At 40.3% G+C, this 22,566-nt stretch overlaps 1 protein-coding gene across 3 annotated transcripts; it reads left to right on the top strand.

The window, feature by feature from the left end:
• The first annotated feature begins 8,465 nt into the window (after positions 1–8,465).
• Positions 8,466–22,339, top strand: ppp1r3aa (protein phosphatase 1, regulatory subunit 3Aa). Of its 3 annotated transcripts, XM_084711130.1 has the most exons (5): positions 8,466–8,619; positions 15,076–15,952; positions 17,904–17,962; positions 18,076–18,170; positions 18,779–22,339. In XM_084711130.1, the coding sequence occupies exons 2-5, from the start codon at positions 15,177–15,179 to the stop codon at positions 22,151–22,153; spliced, it is 4,305 nt and encodes a 1,434-aa protein (XP_084567256.1). In that variant the 5' UTR covers positions 8,466–8,619; positions 15,076–15,176; the 3' UTR covers positions 22,154–22,339. The 3 variants fall into 3 exon arrangements, with proteins under 3 accessions (XP_084567256.1, XP_084567257.1, XP_084567255.1); XM_084711131.1 differs by lacking the exon at positions 8,466–8,619 and having other exon boundaries at positions 14,357–15,952; positions 18,079–18,170; XM_084711129.1 differs by lacking the exon at positions 8,466–8,619 and having other exon boundaries at positions 14,357–15,952.
• Positions 22,340–22,566: the final 227 nt, after the last annotated feature.

Below are 22,566 nucleotides of genomic sequence, written 5' to 3'. Positions count from 1 at the left end.
ATTTTACATGGAGCTAAAATGAATATCGAATTATGATCAATTTTTGCTGATTAAGTACGTCTCTGTTTGTAAAAGTAGTAAGGCAGGCAGTCACTGAACTCCACCTCCAGCGTGTGTATTTTTGAAGCAGTGGGCTTTTAGATGGCGGACAACGGGCTTATCTTTACACTGACAGACAACTGACTCTTCTGAAGTCCCACCCCTTTTAGCTCTGTGCTCCAATAATATTTGAACAAGCTTGGTAGCTGGCAGAACCTCATTCAACTTTCTTGTACTTTGATATACTATACTTGCATGCCTTTGTTGAAAAGGAAAACAAAGCAAAGTGCTAGCTAACTGGCTAGCTAATGCTAGTTAGCTAGCTAGCATTTTGCTAACATTAGTTATCAGATCTAAGCTGTTAAACAATTCATAAATTAGCTAGCTAGTTACGTACAGTTAAGTACAGGAAACATGAAAGGGAAAGTTAACCAAGCTTCCAAAAGGGGCAGGATTTAAAAACGGTTAATTGACAAAGTTTTTAAAAAAACTGATCAGTTCACAGTATAGGACCTGTGGTTGCTTGTCATTATCCAACTACAGACTCACATTGCACTCATACTGTGATTGTATATGTTCAACAGCGCATTACGCAGTACCCATTTTTTGAACCCTAGGGTGTATATTCACATTTCACCTTTAAGCAACCACCTTCAAAGTTACTCAAAATGCAGTATCCTGAAGGGTCTTTACACGAGTGGGCTGCAAATCAAAAGTATTAATAAATATCTGTCAAAAAATGACAAACCAATCCAGTTCTCAGAGGGAGATTCTTGAACTGTCAAAAAACAGGAAAGAAAAGCATACTCCGCTGCCTCCTTCTCATTCTTCCCAGGTCTGCAAACAGCTTTGGTAATCTCGAACAGAGCTTTTGCATTACGCTCCTGCAATAACCTTTAATTTCATGGTGTATTTGTTGCATTCAGCGCACAGGCCGGATTACAACCGACAATCTTCAGACTTATGCGGGGAAAATAAACTGCATGGAGAGATCATGATCTGTACCCCCCCCTCCCTACTCCCACCCCACCCACTACCATTATCACCGCCACCATCCTTGCTTTGTAGCAGTGTGTCTGGATGACGGGGGGAGACCCCCACCAACAAGCATGCAGTTTACCAGTGAACAATTAGCCCCAGAGCAGGAGCAGGCCCGGCACTGGCACATGTGGTTAAGAGGCGAGCGCTGCGGGAGAGCGCCAGATGATGAAGGGATGTGGATGGGAGGAGGAGGGAGGGGAGAAGAGGATGCTTAGGGGAGGGAAGGGGGAGGCGTGCTGCGTGTGCCAGACACGCGTGTGCCAGTTTTGGCTACTGGGCATGTCCTTCGTCATTCACTACTCTTTACAGAGGAGATAAAGGCAGATAATGGCAAGGGGGAGTTACCTCCTCTCCTCTCCTAAATTCCAAGACAACTTTGACTCAGGATTTTAGGAACACATCCAGATTGAGCTGTAATGTGAAGGCATTCGACGGAAACCCAACTTCTCGTCCCTCCCCTCACCCCGCCTCGAGCATCTCTCTGCTGTGCAGCATGCCAACTGGGCCCAGTGCCAGTCGCATTTGCAACCACAAGGGACCCTTGTCTTTTTGCCTTGCCTAATGAAATGACAAAACAACAGATTTGCATATGCAGAAACAGGTGTTGTAACAGGTTTGACTCCTCTTGACCCAGGCCGTGTTAAAGAGAGAAAATGCAGAGGGAAAAAAAACATGCACGAGGAGAAAAAAAAAGAGAAAAGTTTATGACCAACAGCTGCCTGGAGGTATTTAGGCTCTAATGGGCACTCAAGTTTGCACCATCTGCCCTGCTGCTTGCCAGAAGTGACAATCCAAATTAAAAACCACTCATCAAATATCATAAAAATAAACCATTGTTGTGCTGCCGCCATATGTTGTGGCCGTTTTATTTTGTTCTCGGAGAGCAGCGTTGGGAAGGCTGAGCGTCAAGGCCTGTAGCTGTGATCCAGGGAAAATCCAGAGAGCCGCACGGTAGCCTGTAATTACCCTACCAGCGATCCGCTGTCTTCAGACCAGAGCCCTGCGTCATCCTACACATTATCCAAGTCCATCCTCTCCACATTACAGAGAAGAAACCCTAACAGAGCCACTGTGGTGAAAACATGGTCATTGTTTAGAGTAGGATTAGGGGTTGCCATCTAAGAGTGCAAGCTGGGTGTTCAGATGGTGCAAGCAGATAAAATCACTGCACTATACTTGTTTGCAACTAGATAACTGCTATTATGCAAATGTGTGTTTGCCATTCCAGAGACAAAAATTGTGGTGGAGTGTGTGTTGCTGTGAAACAACCCAAACTTAAAATGTCAAACGTCTCCCCTCCACATTTCGACCAAATTCCGTCCTGACCCAAGGGGCTCGACTGGGAAACATTCCTTTTGTCCTTTACTGAAAGACACAGCTACTGTACGACACCCCCTGCCCGCCAAACCCGCTCGACACCGCCGCCACCACCCAACCCCCCACTTCCATTTTTTCCCCTCCTGTTTTTATTTAGACGAGTGAGACAGAAGGAACAAACCTGAGACAGTCGTGACCCTGTGCAAGTGTTGTAACTTGGTCTAGAGCTACGCCGGCAGAAGGCAGCACCATATGCCCTCAGCCCCGAGCTGGATGCTCTTTCTGCAGCCTAATGTGCCTGTCAAAAACTGTTACTGTCACGAACCCCCCCTCCATGTTTTTTCCCCTCTCACAACATGTTTGAAATAAACATTTTTTCCTTTCTGTGTGTCTCTCTGGGTAAAAAGGAAAGGTCCTTGGAGATGTGAGGCACAGTGGACACAGTAACTGTTTTGTTTGTGTTTCTCACCAGGATACAACTCAAGAATACTTACAGTTTATGACAGAATTAAAAACTAATATTTTTTTCTAGATTAACACATACAATTGTTGTCAACTGGGAGACATTAATTAGTTTAGAAATAAGGCTGCAACTAGCCATTATTGTCATTTCTCTATTACTTAATGCTCAGAAAACGGTGAAAAATATTGATCAGTTTCCCCAAAACACAAAATTATCTCCACAAATGTATAAGTTTGTTTTGTTTTTTGTTTAGGACCATATAATGTCAGAAAATGTTGATAATTTTTTCCAAAAACCAAAGGTGATGTCTTCAGATGTCTTGTTTGGTCCACAACCCAAAGATTTTCAGTTTACGGTCAGGTAGGAGTAAAGAAACCGGAAAGTATTCACATTTTAGAAGCTGCAATCTAGAATTATGGACGTTTCCTTTAACAAAAAAAAAAGAGCCAAACAATTAATTATTAAATGTATTAATTATTAGGACCATAAAATGTCAGAAAATGCTGATCAGTGTTCTCAACTCCCCAGGTGACATCCTCTAACGTTTTGTTTTGTCCACAATCCCAAAGATATAATCGATTATTAAAATAGCAGGCAATTAATTTAATAGTTGACAACCACGATTAAAAACAACGATTAATTGACTAATTGTCGCATCTCTAGATCATTAACTTACACTCTAATAGTCAATTTGAGCCATTGTTCGGGTTAGACATGACCAAAATAAGTGTAACTTTCTCTTCCTTTCATTTTACTTGTGCTGTCAAATGTGCAGTACATCTATCACACCACTAATTAAAAAAGATGTTGTCATTACTAAAAGATGACAGAGATGTCTCCCTAAATCCTCTTTAAACAATGGCTGAGTTGTCAGTGGTGTCTCACATGAGGTTCGACTGTTTACGAATGACAGGCAGCTGATGGCTGAATGTGGTCTGAGCAACAGTGACCTTGCCTTTTACCATGTGTGACCCTCTATCTTTAATTCAGGGCAAGACCCCCAAAACCCAACACATTTTTTCACACCAGGACACCGTCCATCTGACCATGACGTGAATAAAAGCCGTCGTGCCTTCACACCACACTGACCAGCGAGTAAACATGCAATTGTTAACTCAACAAGGAACGGAAGAAAAAAAGAAGAAAAACTGAGGGAGAGCAGAAAAAAACAAGCACGGTTGCTGTCGGTGTGCTGTGATTCAAATGAGTGCATAGTTTTATTGGATAAACAGACTGACAGGTCAGCGAGTGTTACAGGCCAAGCTTGTGGCAGTTTTGAGTGTCAGCTCGACGGGAGACTATTAAATACAAGGTCAAGACTGTGGTGCCAAGAGGTGAACTCTAAACCTTATGAAAAAGACATAAATTATTTTACACCACTTTAAAGAAACACTGTGTACACAAACCAAATGTTTGTTTTATAACTTAGCATGCATGTCTATTTCCATTTCAGAATCTGACACACAAACTGGCCAAAAGCTGCTTGGCTTGTGAGGGTTAGGTCATTTTGTTTGTGGCTTTACAGTCCTTGGAGGGAGGTGCAATGACGTAAGACGTGATATTTGCAAAACAATCTTTGCGAGATATATTTGACACTTGATTGTTTTGCTATGCAAATGTATAACCACGCAGTCTTTATAACTGGGCTAAGCAAACATTACAAGCACACAAAAATAAACTAGAGCTTGACAGATGGATCAGCAGACCGATACCATCGGTCCAATATTGGCCTGTCACAGCTGTATCAGTCTATACTGGTATAAACATACATGTTGTCCATAACATAGTGTAGACTGTTTTATTTTTTTTTTACCTGCCTTTTATCTTTAATATCTTGCCTTCACTACACACATTGTTTGATAAACATGCTTGAGGGCACATTGCAAAAAATGTGTTTATGTATATAATTTATACTCTGTATAGGGATGGGCATCATATTGATACTGACATTAATATATTGATAATGCTTATCAATACTTTGCGCCATAATCTGCTGCAAAAAAATGACACATTTCTTGAGTTAATAAATTTTCAAGCATTTTCATTAAATTTAGCAAAGTGAGGAGAAACTGACTGATATATCAGCCAGCCGATATTATTGGCCCAATAACAATCACACAGCTACATCAGTCTATACTGGTACTGGAATATATGTGGTCTGATATCCGCAGATTTGAAAACTTTTTTTTATTTTTTTGTTTTAGAACATAATGCAGATTTTTCTGTTGTTAGCTTTATTGGCAGCATTTCATCTATTTGACCCTATTTTGTAATTCAGGTTTAATATATTCATATATCTTGCTCAATTTGCGTTTTATATTTATAAATAATACCAATGAAAGTTCACTATTTCAGTGCCCTGATACAGTTTTATACAAAATTGTTTATTGTTTCATTTCATATCTTTATCACAAGTTTTATACACTTTTCATTGCAAAACATGTGTGTTTATGTATATATTCTATATTCTGTATTAAGAATATCAACTGATATATGATAAGTGAGCCCATACTTTTAAACATTTCGTGTTTATGTTAACGTTAGAAATACAGATAGCAGTGTCTTCTGTTGAGGAGTTTATCAGTGTTTCAGTACTGACCACTTAGCACTGGGCACCAGTTTAGTACCAGTTCTCAATATCCATCCCTGCAGTATATTATACTCTGTTCAAAGAATATCGGCTGATGTGTTGATATTGGAATTTTTAAAATCTCCATTACCGGTATCGGCATCAAAACTCCAGTATTGGTCAGGCTCTAAAATAAACTCAAATTCTACACGGGACTACAAACTGAGATGAAACAAATGGCCTGAATGAAAAAGTCTTTCCTCAGATAGCTCTTAACTCACCCCTGTGTGGGCAGCCTGCAATCTCCTTCCTAATCCTCATCCCCCTGACCCCACCCTGCACGGCTTTCTCCGGCCAAAGAGTCACAACGTTTCTCCCTCACAACAACAGTGTCGAGTCGGGCTTAAGAAGTGACCCAGAGCGTAACTAAAAAAGTCTGAGCTGTCTCAAGACTCTTAGTAACCGTGGCACACAAAACATCATTACTGTGATGTGGATAATTACAGTGCAAAAGGGTGGCCTCTTAAGCATGTAATACACTCTTTTATCTTAAGAAGTCAATCTCTCCGAGTCTGACAGCTTGCAGCATATGATCCCGGTAAACAAATACTTTTGAGCGGCACAAAAGTGCCATTAAAGGCCAAAACTGTCAACACAAATTCCACTCTTTACAGGGAGGAGGGAGGGGGAGGCCGTAGTGGGAGGGAGGGGGGGAAAAAAGGGACTTGATCACTTCTGGTTGCTTTAACTTGCATGGAGGTTGTCATGGAAACATTTCTATGAAGTTAACGGGGATAAAACCTGAACACTTGCCATTTAATTGCCTTAAAGCTTAGTAACGGGGCCAAGTTAGCTGTATATGAAAACACACGGTGTGGGTTACGTGGATGAGCTCAGTAAGATGTTTAGAAAAGTGAAGCTGGTGCTCCATGCGCTCCCGTTATTTTCTTAGCCATTTCTCCCTCAAACGCAGCAGCAACACCTCAAGGGTTGAGCGAGCAAGTCTGTTTCATTACAGAGGTGTTGGGGGATGGGTGATGGTGCAATTCAAAAGCTAATCCAAAAGTGAGCAAGTGTTTCATTGCTTTGAAAGTAGCCTGACTCAAAACAGGATTGATGTGATCCCTGTAGATCTGCAACAATTAGTCGATTAATCAATTAGTTGTCAAATTGGATTATTACTCAGTCCTTTTCAGTATTTTTTTTAAGTACAACTGTCCAAACTGTCTCATTTCAGTTCCTCAAATGTGAATATCTTCTGTTTTTTTCAGTCCTCTGTTTCAGTAAACTGAATGTCTTCACGGTGGTGGACAGAACAAAACATTTGAGGATGTCACCTTGGGCTTCTGGAAATACTGATCAGCAATTTTCAACATTTTCTGACATTTTATGGTCCAAATAACTCACTGATTAATTGTTTCAAGTTATTTTTAAGAAAAACTGCACAAATTCTCTGATTACTACTTCTCAAATTTGAATATTTTCTGGTTTCTTCAGATTTCTATGACAGTAAACAGAATATTCTAGAGGTTGTAGACTAAACAAGATATCTGAGGACATCATCTTGGGCATTTAGAAACAAATATCAACATTTTTCAACATTTTCTGGCATTTTAAAATACAAATAACTAACAAATTATTTGTTTTGAGTCATTCTCCAAGAAATACTGTCTAAATTCTCCGATTTCAGCTTCTCAAATGCAACTTTCTAGTTTCTTTAGACCTCTGTGAGACTAAACAGAATATCTTTAGTATTGTGGACAAAACAAAACATTTGAAGATGTCACCTTGGGCTTTTGGAAACACTGGTCAGCATTTTTCAACATTTTATGGTTGAAAAAACTAATCCAATAAAATTTTTGAGTCATTTTTTTCATAAAAAACATCCAAACTCTCTGATTCCAGTATGTCAAATGTGAATATTTTCTGGGGTTTTTTCTGTTTTTCAGTCCTCTGTGACGTTAAACTGAATATTTTTGGGGTTGTGGACAAAACAAAACATTTGAGGACGACTCCCTGGGCTTCTGGAACCACTGACATTTTTCAACAACAATTATCAACAGATTAATCAATAACGAAAATATTCTTTAGTTGCAGCCCTAAATCTGTGCATAAAATCCTCTCTTTGGACATATTCTTAATTTTCACTGAGCCTGTGTTGTCAGTGTGAGCAGCTTCTGCATTCACACAAAGTTTTCACAGGACTCTCAGAATTGGAAACAAATTGCACAGAGTTTTTTTTTTTCAACTTCAGCTCAACTGGAAGCAACAATTTCCATATCTGAGATAAAATCATGCATCAAGCGGTGTTCATTGAGCTGAAAGCTGAATCTTAATTTTGATAAATGATTGAAACGTATGACAGGGTATACACATTAATCCTGTGGAGGACATTCATTTTCCTATTACCATAATGTAGAGCACGACCGCCCGATGATAAATGCAGCAATCAAAAAATGGACGCAGAGTGGGGAGAGTCGGGGTAATAAGTGCACTGTTCCCAACAACGGTCAGTCTTGGAGGGGGAGACTAATGGCAAGTCTCTCTCCATCTATTCCCTTTGCCTTGGAAAAAAATGCACCCTGCAAAATCAAGTGACCTTGTGAGCACACACCAACCTCAGCAACAAGTAAACAGGAGAGTCCGGACTGTTTTAAACATGCTTAAGAAATGATTACAGGGGGGCACTTCAACAAAGGGGCTGATTGTGCACTGTCGCTGACATATTTCACAAGGGGCATTTATTGCCGCCTGGCCTTTGAAGAGTGAGAGCTGCTGAGTGAGGGGGGAACTGGCCCACACCTGCATAACTGAGGAGGGAACACCTGTGCACCCTGCGGCTTCAACAAGGAGGGTCGATCCAGCTAATCCAGGGGTGAAAGCTGATCAGAGGACAAGGCCTGGAGAGTTCAGCAGCTCCCACTACCTTGTTAGCCTTTCTTTACAAAAAAAAAAAAAAAAGTTACACCTATTGATTTTTGGGCTGCAGTGATTGCAAGAGAACAGTGGCAAGACACAGAGAGTGAAATAGAGGAACTAAGCAGAAGCTTTTATGAGCTTTAATGTTTGGCTTCATTAGTTTAGTTAGAATTTGAGGTTAATCATTATGAAACTGATATGCCACCAGCTTCCCTGTTTGTTTCTGGACAAGGAAAAAAGATGGAATATAAATATGGAGCAAGCAAGCACGGTAAGGCGTTGACTCCTGATAATCATAGATATCGATCACGCAGACAAAGCATTGATAATTATACTACAGACTGTGCTTTAAATCTATTTGCATTTTTTAATCTTTAGTTTACATGCTTGAGCTTGAGAAAACGTGACAATGGTATTTTAAAAACAGGAACACTGATGGAAAAAAATACTTTTAAAACTATATACAACCCCAGTGTCTCACAGGTGATAATTCCATGTCTACAACACTAAAGGAATTTTTAAGACTGTAGTAATCCTATTTGATAAATGAGATGCAATACAGATTAAATATGGGATATAGGAATAACAAGTTGTATTACACTTATTTAATTCACTGTTTGTTTCAGCATTTATTTAGTTACTGGGATAAAGCAATAACCTAAAAAATTACAGCAAACACTATATAAATAGTAAAAAAGCTTTCAGTTACATATATGCACACATAAACTGACATTCTATGTAAATAAAAGACGCATATGAATCAAATAATTATCAATAATATTACTGAATTCAGCACATTTTTAAACCGAATGCGATTTAAAATTAGTTTTCAAACACGTCATTCATCACTTTGCGATAAATTCAAAATTGTTTTGGGGCTACAATTTGAAAGTTTATAAACTGCATCAGAAATTAAAGCAATATGCAGATATGAAACAATAAGTCGGCTTTTTCCAGAAGTCAGTGTGGAGCGTTCAGACCAGGCACCGCTGGGCACTGCTGTCTGAAGGTCCTCACATGAAAAAGCCGAACACTCTGCCGCTAAAGGTGAAATACGTTAACAGCTGCTCGGTGATTAAAAAGCACAACGTGGAAATAACAATGTTGCAAGTCAAGTTGCATAAAGCGCAAAAAGATAACGCCGGACAAACTTGTGGCCGGTCCGGCGGACCACTTCCTAATTCAAGCGCAGTGGACAGAGCAGCAAAAAAAAGTCAAAGAGTGCGGAGAGAGAAATAAGCTCTTGGGCAGAAAAACTTACCACAAAAAAATGGCAGGTATATTTCCCCTTCACGGTAAAGTCAAAGGGACACACCAGGTGAGAAGCCGTCGTCCTCTATACTTGCACAGATCTTCACACGTGACTGTCCAAGTTCACCATAACGCAGAGAAAAATGAACAACAAGCTGCAGAGTAAATAAAAAGCTCAAATATTCCTCCGCTGGGCACCGCTGTCGGTCGGAGACACACACACACTCTCTCCTGCTGTCTCCCGTCAACGCCGCTGTTATTACTAATGCAACAGAGGGAAAAGCAGTACACTGAGTCCTGTTTGAATGACGCGCAATGCGAGGAAGACGCGGCTTGTTTTTTTTTTTTTTTAACGTTACGATTCAAACACACATCAAGCTGTATCCCAGCAAGCAAGTATATTTGGGACTAGAAACCCCCCCGGGGGAGGCACTTGCTTGTGAGCGGAGGTGTTGTTATTTTTGGGCGTACTGCGACCCCATGTGACGTCAGGGCCACCTGCTATCTAAACAAAAAAAAAAGTGTTTTTTAAAACTTTGTTTCCTCCTTTTTCCCCCGAACGCTTCACTGTCCGGTATTTCTGTAGCTTCGGCTCTTCACATCGGAGGATTCAAGGGAGGTTTTCCGCTGTGCTCGCGCAGTGTTGATGTGGGGGATTGAACCGGTAACCTTCAAGTAACGGGACGGTCCCTCCGACCACAAGTGCACCCGCAGCTCTATCTGGAAAACTTGTGGTGACACGATATGAGACCACAGTTCTCACCACATTTGTTGCAAATACATCCGCAAATGGGAGCTATATTAAAAAAAAAATCTATATATACACATTGCCGTAATGTTCCTGCAATATTTCAATAAGAACTCCGACTTTATCCTCAAGTATCTGAGTCTCCGACACCATCATTTTTCCTTTCCTGTTTTAATCTTTAATATATTATTATAAGTGGGTTGATTTTTCCTGACTTATTTGCGTCGGAAACTACGTCGCATAGGGGAATATTTGTGGAAATTAAAGCACAGGAGTTACATCGATGCAAAATTAAAAAATAACATTTGTTTAATTGTGTGAATATAATCACAACGAAACAAAATAGATTCAGTATCGTTAAAGGTGGAATGTAAACTAGACTTTGATCGAGAGTTACTGCACTTTTGGTCACACATTTTAAATTAGCCTTAAATTTTAAATACATTATACATGTATGCACCTCATTAAATAACCAGTTTGCAGATAAAAAAAAATAGACTCATTAATGGTCGTCTGGAAGTCTGTGTATACAGTAAATGTAACCTACAACTGTAAAATCTTACAAATTATTATTATACTGTTAAAGAAATATGCAATTACGTATTTTAATGACTACATTTCTTCAAGTAAACGATAAATAAATATTTTATTATAAAAATAAGATACAATATGCAGGGTTTGACTGAAGGAATTTTTCTTACCCATTCTGTCACACCTTCACAAGATAATTTTTTTTAGCCTATTTATTCATGTAATAGTAGATCCGGAGCCAGTCGTAGCCACATTGAGCAATAGGTAAAAAGCTTTGCTTTATTCTGTCTCGTCTTTCTTGTCTTCTTCTTCTTCTTCTTCTTTTTTTTTTAATCAAACCGCTGAGACGTTCACGGTCAAGAAATGAATGACCAGATTATTATCAACTGAAGAAATGGAAGAAAGGGTGGGGGGCAAGTTTTTAAACATGTAAGAAACGCGAGAAGTGTAGCAATCTGGTCTCATTCTTCCTGCTGTCAACATTTTAAAATCTGATATTTTATACGTTATTTATATCATGAATGATTAATTGTGAGAAATGTGTTTTGTGCATGGAAAAGAAAGATACAGGTTTTTTTTTTTAAATAAAAGAAACAGCTTGTAGCCGGTGTATCACTACTGCGTATTGCCAGTGTGCATTTAATTACGTTAAATTGCGGATTTTTTTTATTTACAAAAAACAAAATACTTTTTAAGTTTATGTTGTTTATATTAATATTATACTGTAAACCATACCATACATATTTTTGGAAAACTATTCCCTCAAATTAATGGAAAGAATATCCTGAAGAGATATCCAAAATATCCTAACATTAGCCTCACTTTAGATTAAAAAAAACATTTCTATTTGATGTGATAAAAAGTAAATATTGTTCCTGTTGGAAATATGAAACAGGCATTTCAAATTACCTACTAAGTAATGATATTATCTGTTACATTCTTGTATTTTTGTTTGTGTTACAAATACTTTTGCCATGTAAAGAAATTTTTAACAAATACACAGTAAGCAGGAGGAAACAACATCTGGAAAGTGATGAGGATGGAAAAGGAAAACAAGTTCATGGAACTGTGGTGGTATGCTGCCACCTACTGGTCAATTGTAATAACAGTCTGTCTAAGGTAACACATAAGACAATGGACTGTAAATTACACTTGGGAAGTTTTCTTATTTCCCTGTATACTGAATGGGTTTTCCTCTAACACTATCTGCACACTTGGAACTCATTATCACAAAAGAAGTGCAAACTGAAAATGCAAATTCAACTGGCTGAGGCGCTGCCAAAGCTGACATGTATTTTACTCTGATCACATAGTGCCATCTACTGATATACATTAGACATAGTGCAGGTTGTTCACTGCTGATGAATTCAAAAGGTCGACAAAATGACAGGAGCAGACACTTTATGTTAAGACTGTTAAGGAGGTGCTTTTTGATCATTTTTCAGCAGTTTGTTGTGTACATTTTTAACAATATTTTGTTAATTTCATTTCTAAATGTGACTAGAGTAACATTTACTGTTACAGACTATGTATTTAGTTTTGACAGTATTTCAAAATCTTGCACTCAAGTCTAAGTGGTGGAAACTAACTACTGTACTTAATCATGTACTGTGCTCAAGTACAGCTTAAGCATACTTGATTATATTTGAGTGTTTCCACATTTCGCACTTCGTACTTCCCCACTATATTTCAGAGGTAAATATTATAGATTTTACTGCACTATATTTACTTTATACTGATAGTTATCAGTTAAGTTTTACATGGTTCAATATATACTTATCTGATATGATCCAGTATCATGTTCATCCACCCAGTAGTATACAAAGCATCTAAAACTGGCCTCATATTGATAAACTGCAGCATTAAAATGCTCCTGCATGTACATAGAAGTATTTAATATTCTAAAGGAGCCATTGTGCAACTTTTTTGTTTGTAATATTTTGTATTCATAGGTTTTACTTGTACTTTTAGACTATAATATTTCTACTTTTGCTCTTGTATCTTCCACCACTGTTAACTTGTAATGTGTAGCATTTTTTCCACTTGTTCATATATATCTGCATTTACAGTAGTTACAAATGAGAACCTCTGATACTATTTAAAGACCAAAAAGTAAAAAGAGAACCTCTTTGGCTTTAAGGCGTAGGACAAAAAGTCTTTTGAGGACAAAAACCCGCTCACCTGCCTGTGAAGGATTGTATAACCAGCACTGAAGGCTATTTACAAGATATACTGGATTTTGGGGTATAGTTACTACATCTCAAGGATTAGTTGAACTTCCTATCTGAGACGGTGGCACACACAGACACAAATTCATTCTGCTACAAAGAGCAGAATAATCTTCAGTCTTCAGTTCCAAGATGCAGTGAACCTAAAAAATGAAGGCTGCCTCCAATGGCAATGATACGAGAGGATCTGTAGACACTCAGCTCAGCACAGAGGCCCTCCACACACACTGATAGAACTAATAAACATCTGAGACATTATTGATCTCAACAGGAAAATGATCTTCTTTATTTGCTGTCTGCAACGTGGAGGTCAGAGGTCAGAATCGGCTCCAGAGGATTTCCTCTGTTGGGTGGCAACTCAGTACTCTCAGACACAAGTGCTTAAAGTGTGGCCCTCCAGCTGCACAACTTTATGTAAATTCTTCAAACCAATGTTAACTGATAGTTAACACTTTAAAATCAATAACTTATTTCTTTTAAAAGATATCCAATATTTGACAGCAGCTGCCGTGTGTGTGACTGATTGTACATCATAGATCCCACTTTTCTATAGCAAATTATAGCATTTTACTGTATGCAATTTTTAAATATTTACATTTATTTCTATATTTGAAAAGGTACATTAGTCAACATTCAAATAAATGTAAATGCACCTGAGCAAACAGCTGGTTTTCATCAGCAGTCCCTGTCACTGAAGACATACATTGTGGTAAAAAACATACAGTTAAACAACATGAGTGAATAAAATTGAGTAGCAGATGATATAAATGCTGTAGGAGTACAGAAATGTATCAGTGTTGACATTTCTGGTTCTGAATAAACCATTTCTTACAGTTACACTTAAATAATATCATGAGGACTAATTTATTGTGCTAACATCAGCATGCAAACATTTTCACACTGTGACACATTTGTGTTTACCGTGTTCACCAAGTTTAGCATGTTAGTATAACATTTGCTAAATATCATCAAATACATCGGTGGATGATGAGAATGTAGTTAGTGTTGCAGGTCATCCACCAAAGTACTGAACAAATTAAAATGTTGTCCAGATGATGGCGCTACATGAAAAGTAGAAAATAAAAAAATTAAAGGTAGGATAAGTAGGTTTGTCATTTGCTGTTTGTAAAGGCACCAGAAAGACAGCTGACTGTTTAGCTGGCAAAGGTCCATCTTTTTTTTTTTTTTTTTTTCTCGGCGTAAGTGAAATGCAAACTAAATCAGAGCAATAGATAAATCCATACATTTATCAGATTATTGTCAGAAACAGCTGCCCCCCTTTTATACAATATCTAGTTAAAGCAAATAAATGCAAATCAAATATTACTCAAACTAATGAATATTGCTAGCAAGTAGTGGTTCAGTTTCCATTTCTGCAAATCCTAACAGAAGCTCTGTCTCCATCTAGTTTAAAGCTATGTAGCTTTATATTTACATGTGCAGATTAGATCACATGGTCATGAACTTGTATACAAGCAGAAAAGAACATACCCAAACAGTGGAAAAGACAAAGCAGAGATACAGTATCAGGTATAAATCATCAATTATTAGGTAAAGTACATGGCCTTCTCAGGTTTGGTTTCTGTTATCACCTGCTCACCATGAAGACCAGAGGACAGTACATGATATGATTACACTTAAATCTAACTTCACATCAAGCATATTGCTGGTTTGGATTTCAGAATATTTTCATTTTATTCAAGGGAGCAAAATATGGACAATACACTTCAAAAATAGACTTGTTTGCACATTGGTTTTACTTCACAGTGCTTTAAACAAGCTATAATTTCATTTATTTATTTTGTAACTAGCAAACATATTGTGCTGAGAGGATAACTGAGAGGATAACTGGCCTGCCTGGTCTGGTTATATGTGTCCTATTAATAGGTCTGGCTCAGACTCACAATGTTCAGCTGTAACCGAACTCCATCTGTCAAGTCACGTCCTCTCCCTGCTCTCCCTTCTACAGTATCACTGCAGCCGGGCTAGGGGCACTCTGGTCTGTGCCACCCTCCAAGCCAGACAGACGGCAGGACGGGCAGACAGCTGCCTCTCAGACCATCGCACATTATGGCGGCCCTGTACGTCCAACCGTGGGAAGACGAACTGGTGACGATGAAGGAGGAGGAACGGGGAAAGAGTGAGGAGCAGGAAGAGGGGGGAACGGAGGCCTCGTCTCACACGGGTTCTACCACGGAGGAGGAAACGGACGAGGACTCCGAACCTGAGCCCCCGCTGGTCATCCGGAGGAAGGTGTCATTCGCCGACGCGTTTGGCCTCAACTTGGTGTCAGTTAAGGAGTTCGACAACGTCGAAGTGACGGAGCCAGAGGTCAGCCTGCCTCCTGAGATGGAGGCGGCTCGTCCCCTTGAGGAGTACTACATGTCCTGTCTGTTTACAGTCCCCTCGTCCCCAGAGGAGCTGGACCAGAGGCTACAGACGCAGATGGTCGAGCTGGAAAGCATCGAGCTCCTTCCGGGGACCACCACAATCCGTGGCACCATCAGGGTGGTCAATCTCTGCTATAGTAAGTCCGTTTTCGCCCGGGTGAGCCTGGATCATTGGGCGAGCTCCTTTGACCTGTTGGCGGAGTATGTTCCTGGGTCCAGTGACAGGAAGACGGACAGATTTACCTTTAAGTATACCCTGGTTCCTCCCTTTGAGAAGGAGGGGACCAGAATGGAGATCTGTCTGCGGTACGACACTCCGGGGGGCACTTTTTGGGCTAATAACAATGGAATGAACTATGTGCTTTTCTGCCACCAGAAAGCTCATGTAAATGAGCCTCAAGTGCAAGAGGAGAGTTCCAGCTACAGGAGCAAGAGGAGCTGTCTCAAAGCTAACAGGTGAATCTTTTTTTAAACATGCCACCGCTGAAGGACGTCACGTCACCCACGTACAACTGTACATCAAGAATTGATGTCAGTACAGAGTCATCACTATTCAAATAAAACATGCTGTTTGGATTGCTCAGTGCACAAATATTATAGAAGTAAAGCAATTCCAAGTTCTTGCTTAGCATGAATCGATCAGAAACAAGAAAAGGTCCTACATAACTGTAATTTGTTGTACCAGAAAATTTGAAAATTTGACACAGTGTGGCTGGAAAACGATGATTAAATCATGGTTTAACTTTATTGCACCACGCTTATAAAGTAGCTTAAAATAAAGGAATTGTCCAGTGCTAACTTTAAACGTACACTTGAGGAAGTCAAATTATTCAAGTTCCTCGAAGTCAGTTTGATGTGTCTCCTCCTTCTTTTACTCCAGTTGATAATTCGGCCAACAAGTTTTTCTCAAAATAGAAATCACAGTTTCTCTGCCAAGCCATCATAGGCCAACTAACTTGGCAAGCAAACAATGAAATATTTTTCAACTTTTTTTTAGCTTGCAAACAACATCTTGTTAAGGACTACAGAACAAGGAATACTTATTAGGTCTCGACAGCACTCAGATTTAATTTCCATTTATTTATTTATCTTAAATTGAGTAAGGAAGCATCTTCTTATTGATTAAACTTGGATTTAAACTAAACTGAGATTAATTTTGAGTTCGTAAACAGAGTTCTGTTTTACTTTAAATCTGGATGAACTAATTTTAAACCTAGTTTTGCTGAAGTCTAATTAGAATTAATTTAAGATTAAATGAATCTTGTATTGTAACCAACCCATATAAGTGTCTATTTAAACTGTGATGCTCTCCTCATTAAGTGGAAGCACTAAGCTAAAGTTGCCTGCTGGCCGAGGCCTTTGTATGTTTACAGTAAGGTGTTATGTAACTTTTCAGTAATGGATGTTTGGACTGTAGCACACAGTTTGCCCATTTAAGGTCAGTGTCTGTCCAGGTTTCCATGACGTCCCGACCAGCAAGGGAAGCCAGATATCCTCACTTTATCCTCCTTGACACCAATTCACAAATTGTTTTTGTTCCGATAGGAGCCTTATTACGTCCGTGTGCACGTTCTGGTTTGACTTGCTGCAGTATAAAAGATATGAAAATGTGATCATACAGCAAACAAACACATTACAGACTTTTAAAATCTTGACAAACATTTCAGTTGTGTCGGTTCCAAAGGCTGTCGGCCAGGTGTGTTCAAGTCAGTTCAGTTCAAAGCTGGCATGGGAAACAGATGTTCCCATTGCCAAACCAAGTGCAAAATAATAATAAAAAAAACATCTCTGCATGGAAACAAAAATCACATCTAGTTTGTGTACACCTCTTACTGTGTATCATAATCATAGCAGGGCCAGTACTGGTGCAGTTACAGTGCAGGTGAGATGAAGACAAACAGCAGTATAAAAAGTGTTGAGGATGTCTGATTAAATACACAGATTTGGTGATATTAGGTCATAGTTCTATCTGCAGGGTCACCACTGTGCTCTGACCATCTGGTGCATTATCCTAATTGCATATATCTGTGTATTGAGAAAAGAGGGTTGCACTCAGGAGTCATATCATCCAAACAGATTTTTACTTGGTTACATCTGGCAGAATCACATACACTGATGAAGGCCGAACAGCCAAAAATGTTTTTGTGTGATTTTCTGCCAGACATGACCAAGTAAAAAGCTTTTTGGATGATAAATAAAATTTTCCCAGACCTGACTCGACAATTTGAATTAATAATCCATCTGCATTTTTGTAGCCAGTAAGGCTGTTTGATCAGGAACAGAACCCATTTTGTGCTTGCTGTTGATAATGCATCAAACACAAGTGCTTGTAGTTGAGTATTATTTCAGTAATGTAACAGTAGAGATTTTCAGTATTCTTTCCACCACTGTTTATTTTGAACCACAGGAGGGGAAGTGCAGAGGAAAAGACCAGGGAGGCCAGTTACACAACAACAGTTGTTGCAGGTGTGTATGTGTGTGCAAGCGTACATGCGCATGAATGTGTGTTTGTTTAAGCGTGTGTATACGTGTGCAAGCAAACTTTGACACTTACGTTTGTGTTTTATTTTTTGCAAAAGCAGGGTCCACAGATAAAGCAGAGGAGGCTGACAGGAAGACAATGGACAGTGCAGAGATACAATCATTACTATACCATAAAGAAGATAAATCTTTGGTGAGGTTCATTTATTATCTTTTGGACTAACAGGCTTGAAGTAAACGCTGCTTGCAACAAAACAAGTCACAATCGATGCTTTTTCAAATGTGGGCAAACATACACTATGTTTATTTGTCTCCAGCTGCAGATGTAAACTGTAGATATAAAGTGAGAAAGAATGTGTGTTCTCTCTGCGAAGATGTGATAGCTCAGCCAGAGATGCGTGTCATACTGCTCTGTGCCCAGTTCGCCCCAGAAGGATATGGAAAGTCAGCCAACCTGACACCTGAGAGCATGTCTGAAACCACTCATGTGCAAACTATTAATAATGAATGCAACCTGCTCCTGTAAACATGCAGTAAAGTTGATGATGTAAACAAAAATAGGCGTATGTACTGAGGTTGCAGCAGTGTTGCAATACATTGCATCATCACAGTGATGTTATAAATCAAAGAGTGCTCAATCAATGGGCCATTACATTCATTTTTTGTCATCCAGCCAGGATTTAAAGTAGCTAATGATCTTAAAGACTAAGAAAACATAGTGCTGGTAGCTTCTGGTTATAGTTCTAGTAGTTAAAACATTAACAGTTGACTCGACCTTTGACCTTTTGGCCTTTTTGACAGGTGGACAGCATAAAAAGGAAACACAGAGCCACACGCTCAGCTAATGCGCAGGACTACCTCTTCCAAAGGAGGCAACATGTACCGAAGGCTTGTTCACATGACTCAGCCAGCGGACAGCCAACTCTGTGGGGGGACTCTGCCAGCTTTCTCCATAAGCGCTCAAAGAAACAGTCCAATGAGAGCCAGCAGGTGCTCACCTACCACCAGATTCCTCTGCTTACGCTGGACTGGAACAATGACAAAGCCCATCAGTGGGAGACTCCTGACATGGATGACATCTGGACTGGAAGAGCTAAAATGACCATGTCACAAGTGGAAAATATAGAAAATACACCCTCTGTTAATGATATGTGGGAGTCCTTTCTTAACGGTACAGATGATACCACTGATAAAGAAACCTCAGTCTGCGATGTGTGGCAGGCATTTCTTAATGGGCCGAGCTGTACAGACCATTCTGCTGTTCCAGAGTCAGAGTGGCTGCAGACAGCAGCGTCGGTGTCTCCCACACACGATAAAGAGCCCAAAACCCAAAATGCGGCAAGCAGTCAAGAGCACGAATTTCAGGTGGGTGCAGATACACCCACCACCTTACATGCTGCATGTCAGCTGCTGTCAGACACTTGCGAAACATCGCTGGCAAATGTTGCCTTGAAAGCTGCAGACCACCAGCCAGCAGAGGCATGTGTCAGCAGCCCAAGAGATGACAACACAGAGACACAAGATGCCTCCCAAAGGTCAGAGACAAACTCTGTAACAGACACTCCGCAGGAATTTTGCCTCGAGGGGGCAACGCCTGTGTCCGAGGGCTCTGTTGACAGTTCGACTGCGTGTCACAAGGAGTCAATGTGGGAGCGGGAAAGAGAAGGAATAATAGGAGGAGCAGAAGGAATAGGCGGAGATGAGCCCTTCACACCGCACACAGCTGACTTAGTAACAAGCTCAGGGGAGTTAAAGACAACAGACATGACAGCAATGCCAGAGTCTCAGAATGCCAGCGCCGCTGATAGGATCTCACAGGGAGCAAGGCTGGATGAGGGTCTTTCTTCCAGCAGGGAAGGGCAGGGTACAGGTACGGCGCACAATGCCACGGTTGACATGCTGGCATTTAGGGGGACAATCAGACAGGGGACAAAGGATGGGGAGAGGTTTGTCTTTTCCACATCCAGACAAGAAGCGGAGGAAGGGATCGTGAATAACTGTACGGAAAATAAAGTATCTACAGGAGAGGAGATATTTAGGCCACAGAAAACAGAAGGGTGTGAAATCTCCCAGAGGTATGCAGATGAAAAGCAACGTGAGTCATTCAGGCTGAACCGAAACAGTGAAAATCCATTACAGGAGAATGAGAGCGATGAAAATGAAACAAGAACTGCACAGTCACATGCAGATGAATTCAATACAAACCAGACGTGTGAGGACAATTTCAAGCAAAGCCAAATAATGGCAAGCAAATTCAAATTGGAAGAATCAGAGGACGATGATGTTGCATCAAATAAGGAAGACTTGGAAGCATTGGAAGAGACAGAGGTGGAACCGTCCTATTGTACAACAAGCGAAGAAACAAAGAGAGTAATTGATGTAGAAGTGGAAACTATCCATGTGTTAAATGAGGAAGCTTTAAAACTGAATTTATCAAGGCAGAGGGAACAGACATTAATAATTTCAGAAGCACATAAACAGTCAAAGCTAGTCCAAGCAGGGGCAGAGCTGTGCATTCAGAAAGAGGAGGAGGACTCTAACCTGACACCAACACAAAATGTTGGACTGAAATCTGAAACAGGCGAACATGTACAGGCAGAGGAAGGAGAAAGCTTGAGTTGCGATGGAAGAACTGAGGAGCAACAGGAAACAAACCCAAGACACACGGTGCAATCAAGGGAAATGAAAACAGTCTTCCAAAGAGACCATGATATGTTCAGACCCTTTCCAACAGATAAATGCAACCCAAACCCCGTGGAAGAGGTAGAAATGAGATGGACTCATTTACTAGACGATGTGAAGGGTCAGAAAGGGTATGTGGGCCGTGGAGTTAAAGTGATGGAGAACACTGCAAAGAAAGACACTTCAATGGAACTCCGACACCAACCTGAGACCTCGAATAACGTCTTCCAAAGAGACTGTGATATGTTCAGACCTTTTCCAACAGATAAATGCAACCCAAACCCCATGGAGGAGGTAGAGGTGAGGCGGGCTCATTCACAAGATGATATGAAGGGTCATAAAGAGGATGTGGGCCATGAAATAAGCCCAGAGGAAGTTACGGCAAAGGAGAGCACGGCAAAGAAAGACACTTCAATGGAACTCCAACGCCAACCTGAGATATTAGAAAGAATAGAGGAAGATATGAGTCAGAGAGACAAAGATGAGAGGGTGAGTATTGAAAAGCTGAAAATAGAAGCACTGGGGGAGTTGATGGGTAATGTGGGGATCCCTCAGGGGGAGAGGAGGAATGCGCCGGCTGAATTGAAAGAACAAGAGTTGTCAGCAGAAGTTGAGAGCTCTCCACATGTTGAATGTAAGAAATTGTCAGAGGGAACAAAAGACCCTATTACAGCGGAAAATACTGGAGCACTTGAAGTGATGGAGGAGATGTTCATAGAAAGATTCGGAGAAGATTTGGTCAGGGGGGTTTGGGAGGAGGTGTTCAATCTGAATGTACAGACCTCTGATAGAGACACAAATATAGTTGATGGGATGAGGGACAAGCTGGCAGATGTACCTGATATTACTCAAGATTGCCATCTTCTTTTTGAGAACGACTTCGATGATGCTTTTGATTCAGGTGTATTTTCCTTGACAGAATTTCCATCAGACCCAAATTCAAGCCTCTGTGAAGGCCTAGAGCAAACGGTAGCAGTTAAGAGCAGTGAGTACTCTGCAAAAGAGAGAAGTCAGCCACTTAGCACAACAGAACAAACTCACTGTCTGTCGGAATCACAGGCAGATTCGAACTCAAGTGCTCAGAGTAGGCAGTCGTTGACTGAATCAGCCCAAGGCTCTCCGAATGATCAAGAAAACTACCCTCAAATAAAAGAAAGATCAGTCACCCGTAAGGAGACAGGTAGACAAATAGACGAGTGTGTAGTCGCCCACGAGGAGAGTTTTAATCGATCTGATCACCAATCTCACAAACATCCGAGTTCCTCCTCTGAGAAATTAAAAGAGCCCAGTGGTCTCATATGGTGGAGTGTCTTATATATCCTCAGTCACATCACCAGACTTCTAATTTGCGCCGTTTTAGTCGCTGGATTTTTCTTCATTGTTTTCCTGTACGATTTCCCAGCATTCTCTGCGCTCTATGCACTTTCAGTGTGCTTTTGGTTTTATAAGTGGAAGACGCATCAAGTGAGGATGAATAAGGGGATGGCGGGGTAGGCCGAGTGTTAAGAGGGGTGTGGAAAAGTGAAGCGTGTGGCATTTCTAAACACAATCAAAGTAACTGTAATGTTCAGACTGGTGAGACCATTGTGAGGATGATTAGAAGCTACAAAAATTAGTGCAATAAAACAAAATGCTACACAGAGCACTGGTAGCATTTTTGGTTGTGTGTTTTTTTGTTTTTTTTTAATCTGGTTGTATTGTTTCTAACTTCAAGTGAAGTTAGTGCCGTGGTTCCCAACCTTTATAGACTCATCACCCCTTAAAACAATGCAGTGTGTACTTGTGACCCCTCGTCACCAGTTGCATACGTCTACCCATCACAGCCGGTTCAACCAAAGGGTGATTTTTTTGTTTACGTTTTATTTCACTCTTGTTTCCGTTTTCTTGTGACCCCTTGTGGTCGTCCC

Source organism: Lutjanus erythropterus, chromosome 22 (assembly GCF_056507025.1).
Source record: "Lutjanus erythropterus isolate fLutEry1 chromosome 22, fLutEry1.hap2, whole genome shotgun sequence".
Classification (NCBI taxonomy): domain Eukaryota; kingdom Metazoa; phylum Chordata; class Actinopteri; order Lutjaniformes; family Lutjanidae; genus Lutjanus; species Lutjanus erythropterus.
This window is presented reverse-complemented; position numbering and strand designations above follow the sequence as displayed.

Coding starts and splice junctions, on each gene's coding strand:
- ppp1r3aa (XM_084711130.1), top strand. CDS start 15,177: ATGGCGGCCCTGTACGTCCAACCGTGGGAAGACGAACTGGTGACGATG. Junction 15,953..17,903: donor AGCTGTCTCAAAGCTAACAG/GTGAATCTTTTT, acceptor TTTGAACCACAG/GAGGGGAAGTGCAGAGGAAA. Junction 17,963..18,075: donor CACAACAACAGTTGTTGCAG/GTGTGTATGTGT, acceptor TTTTTGCAAAAG/CAGGGTCCACAGATAAAGCA.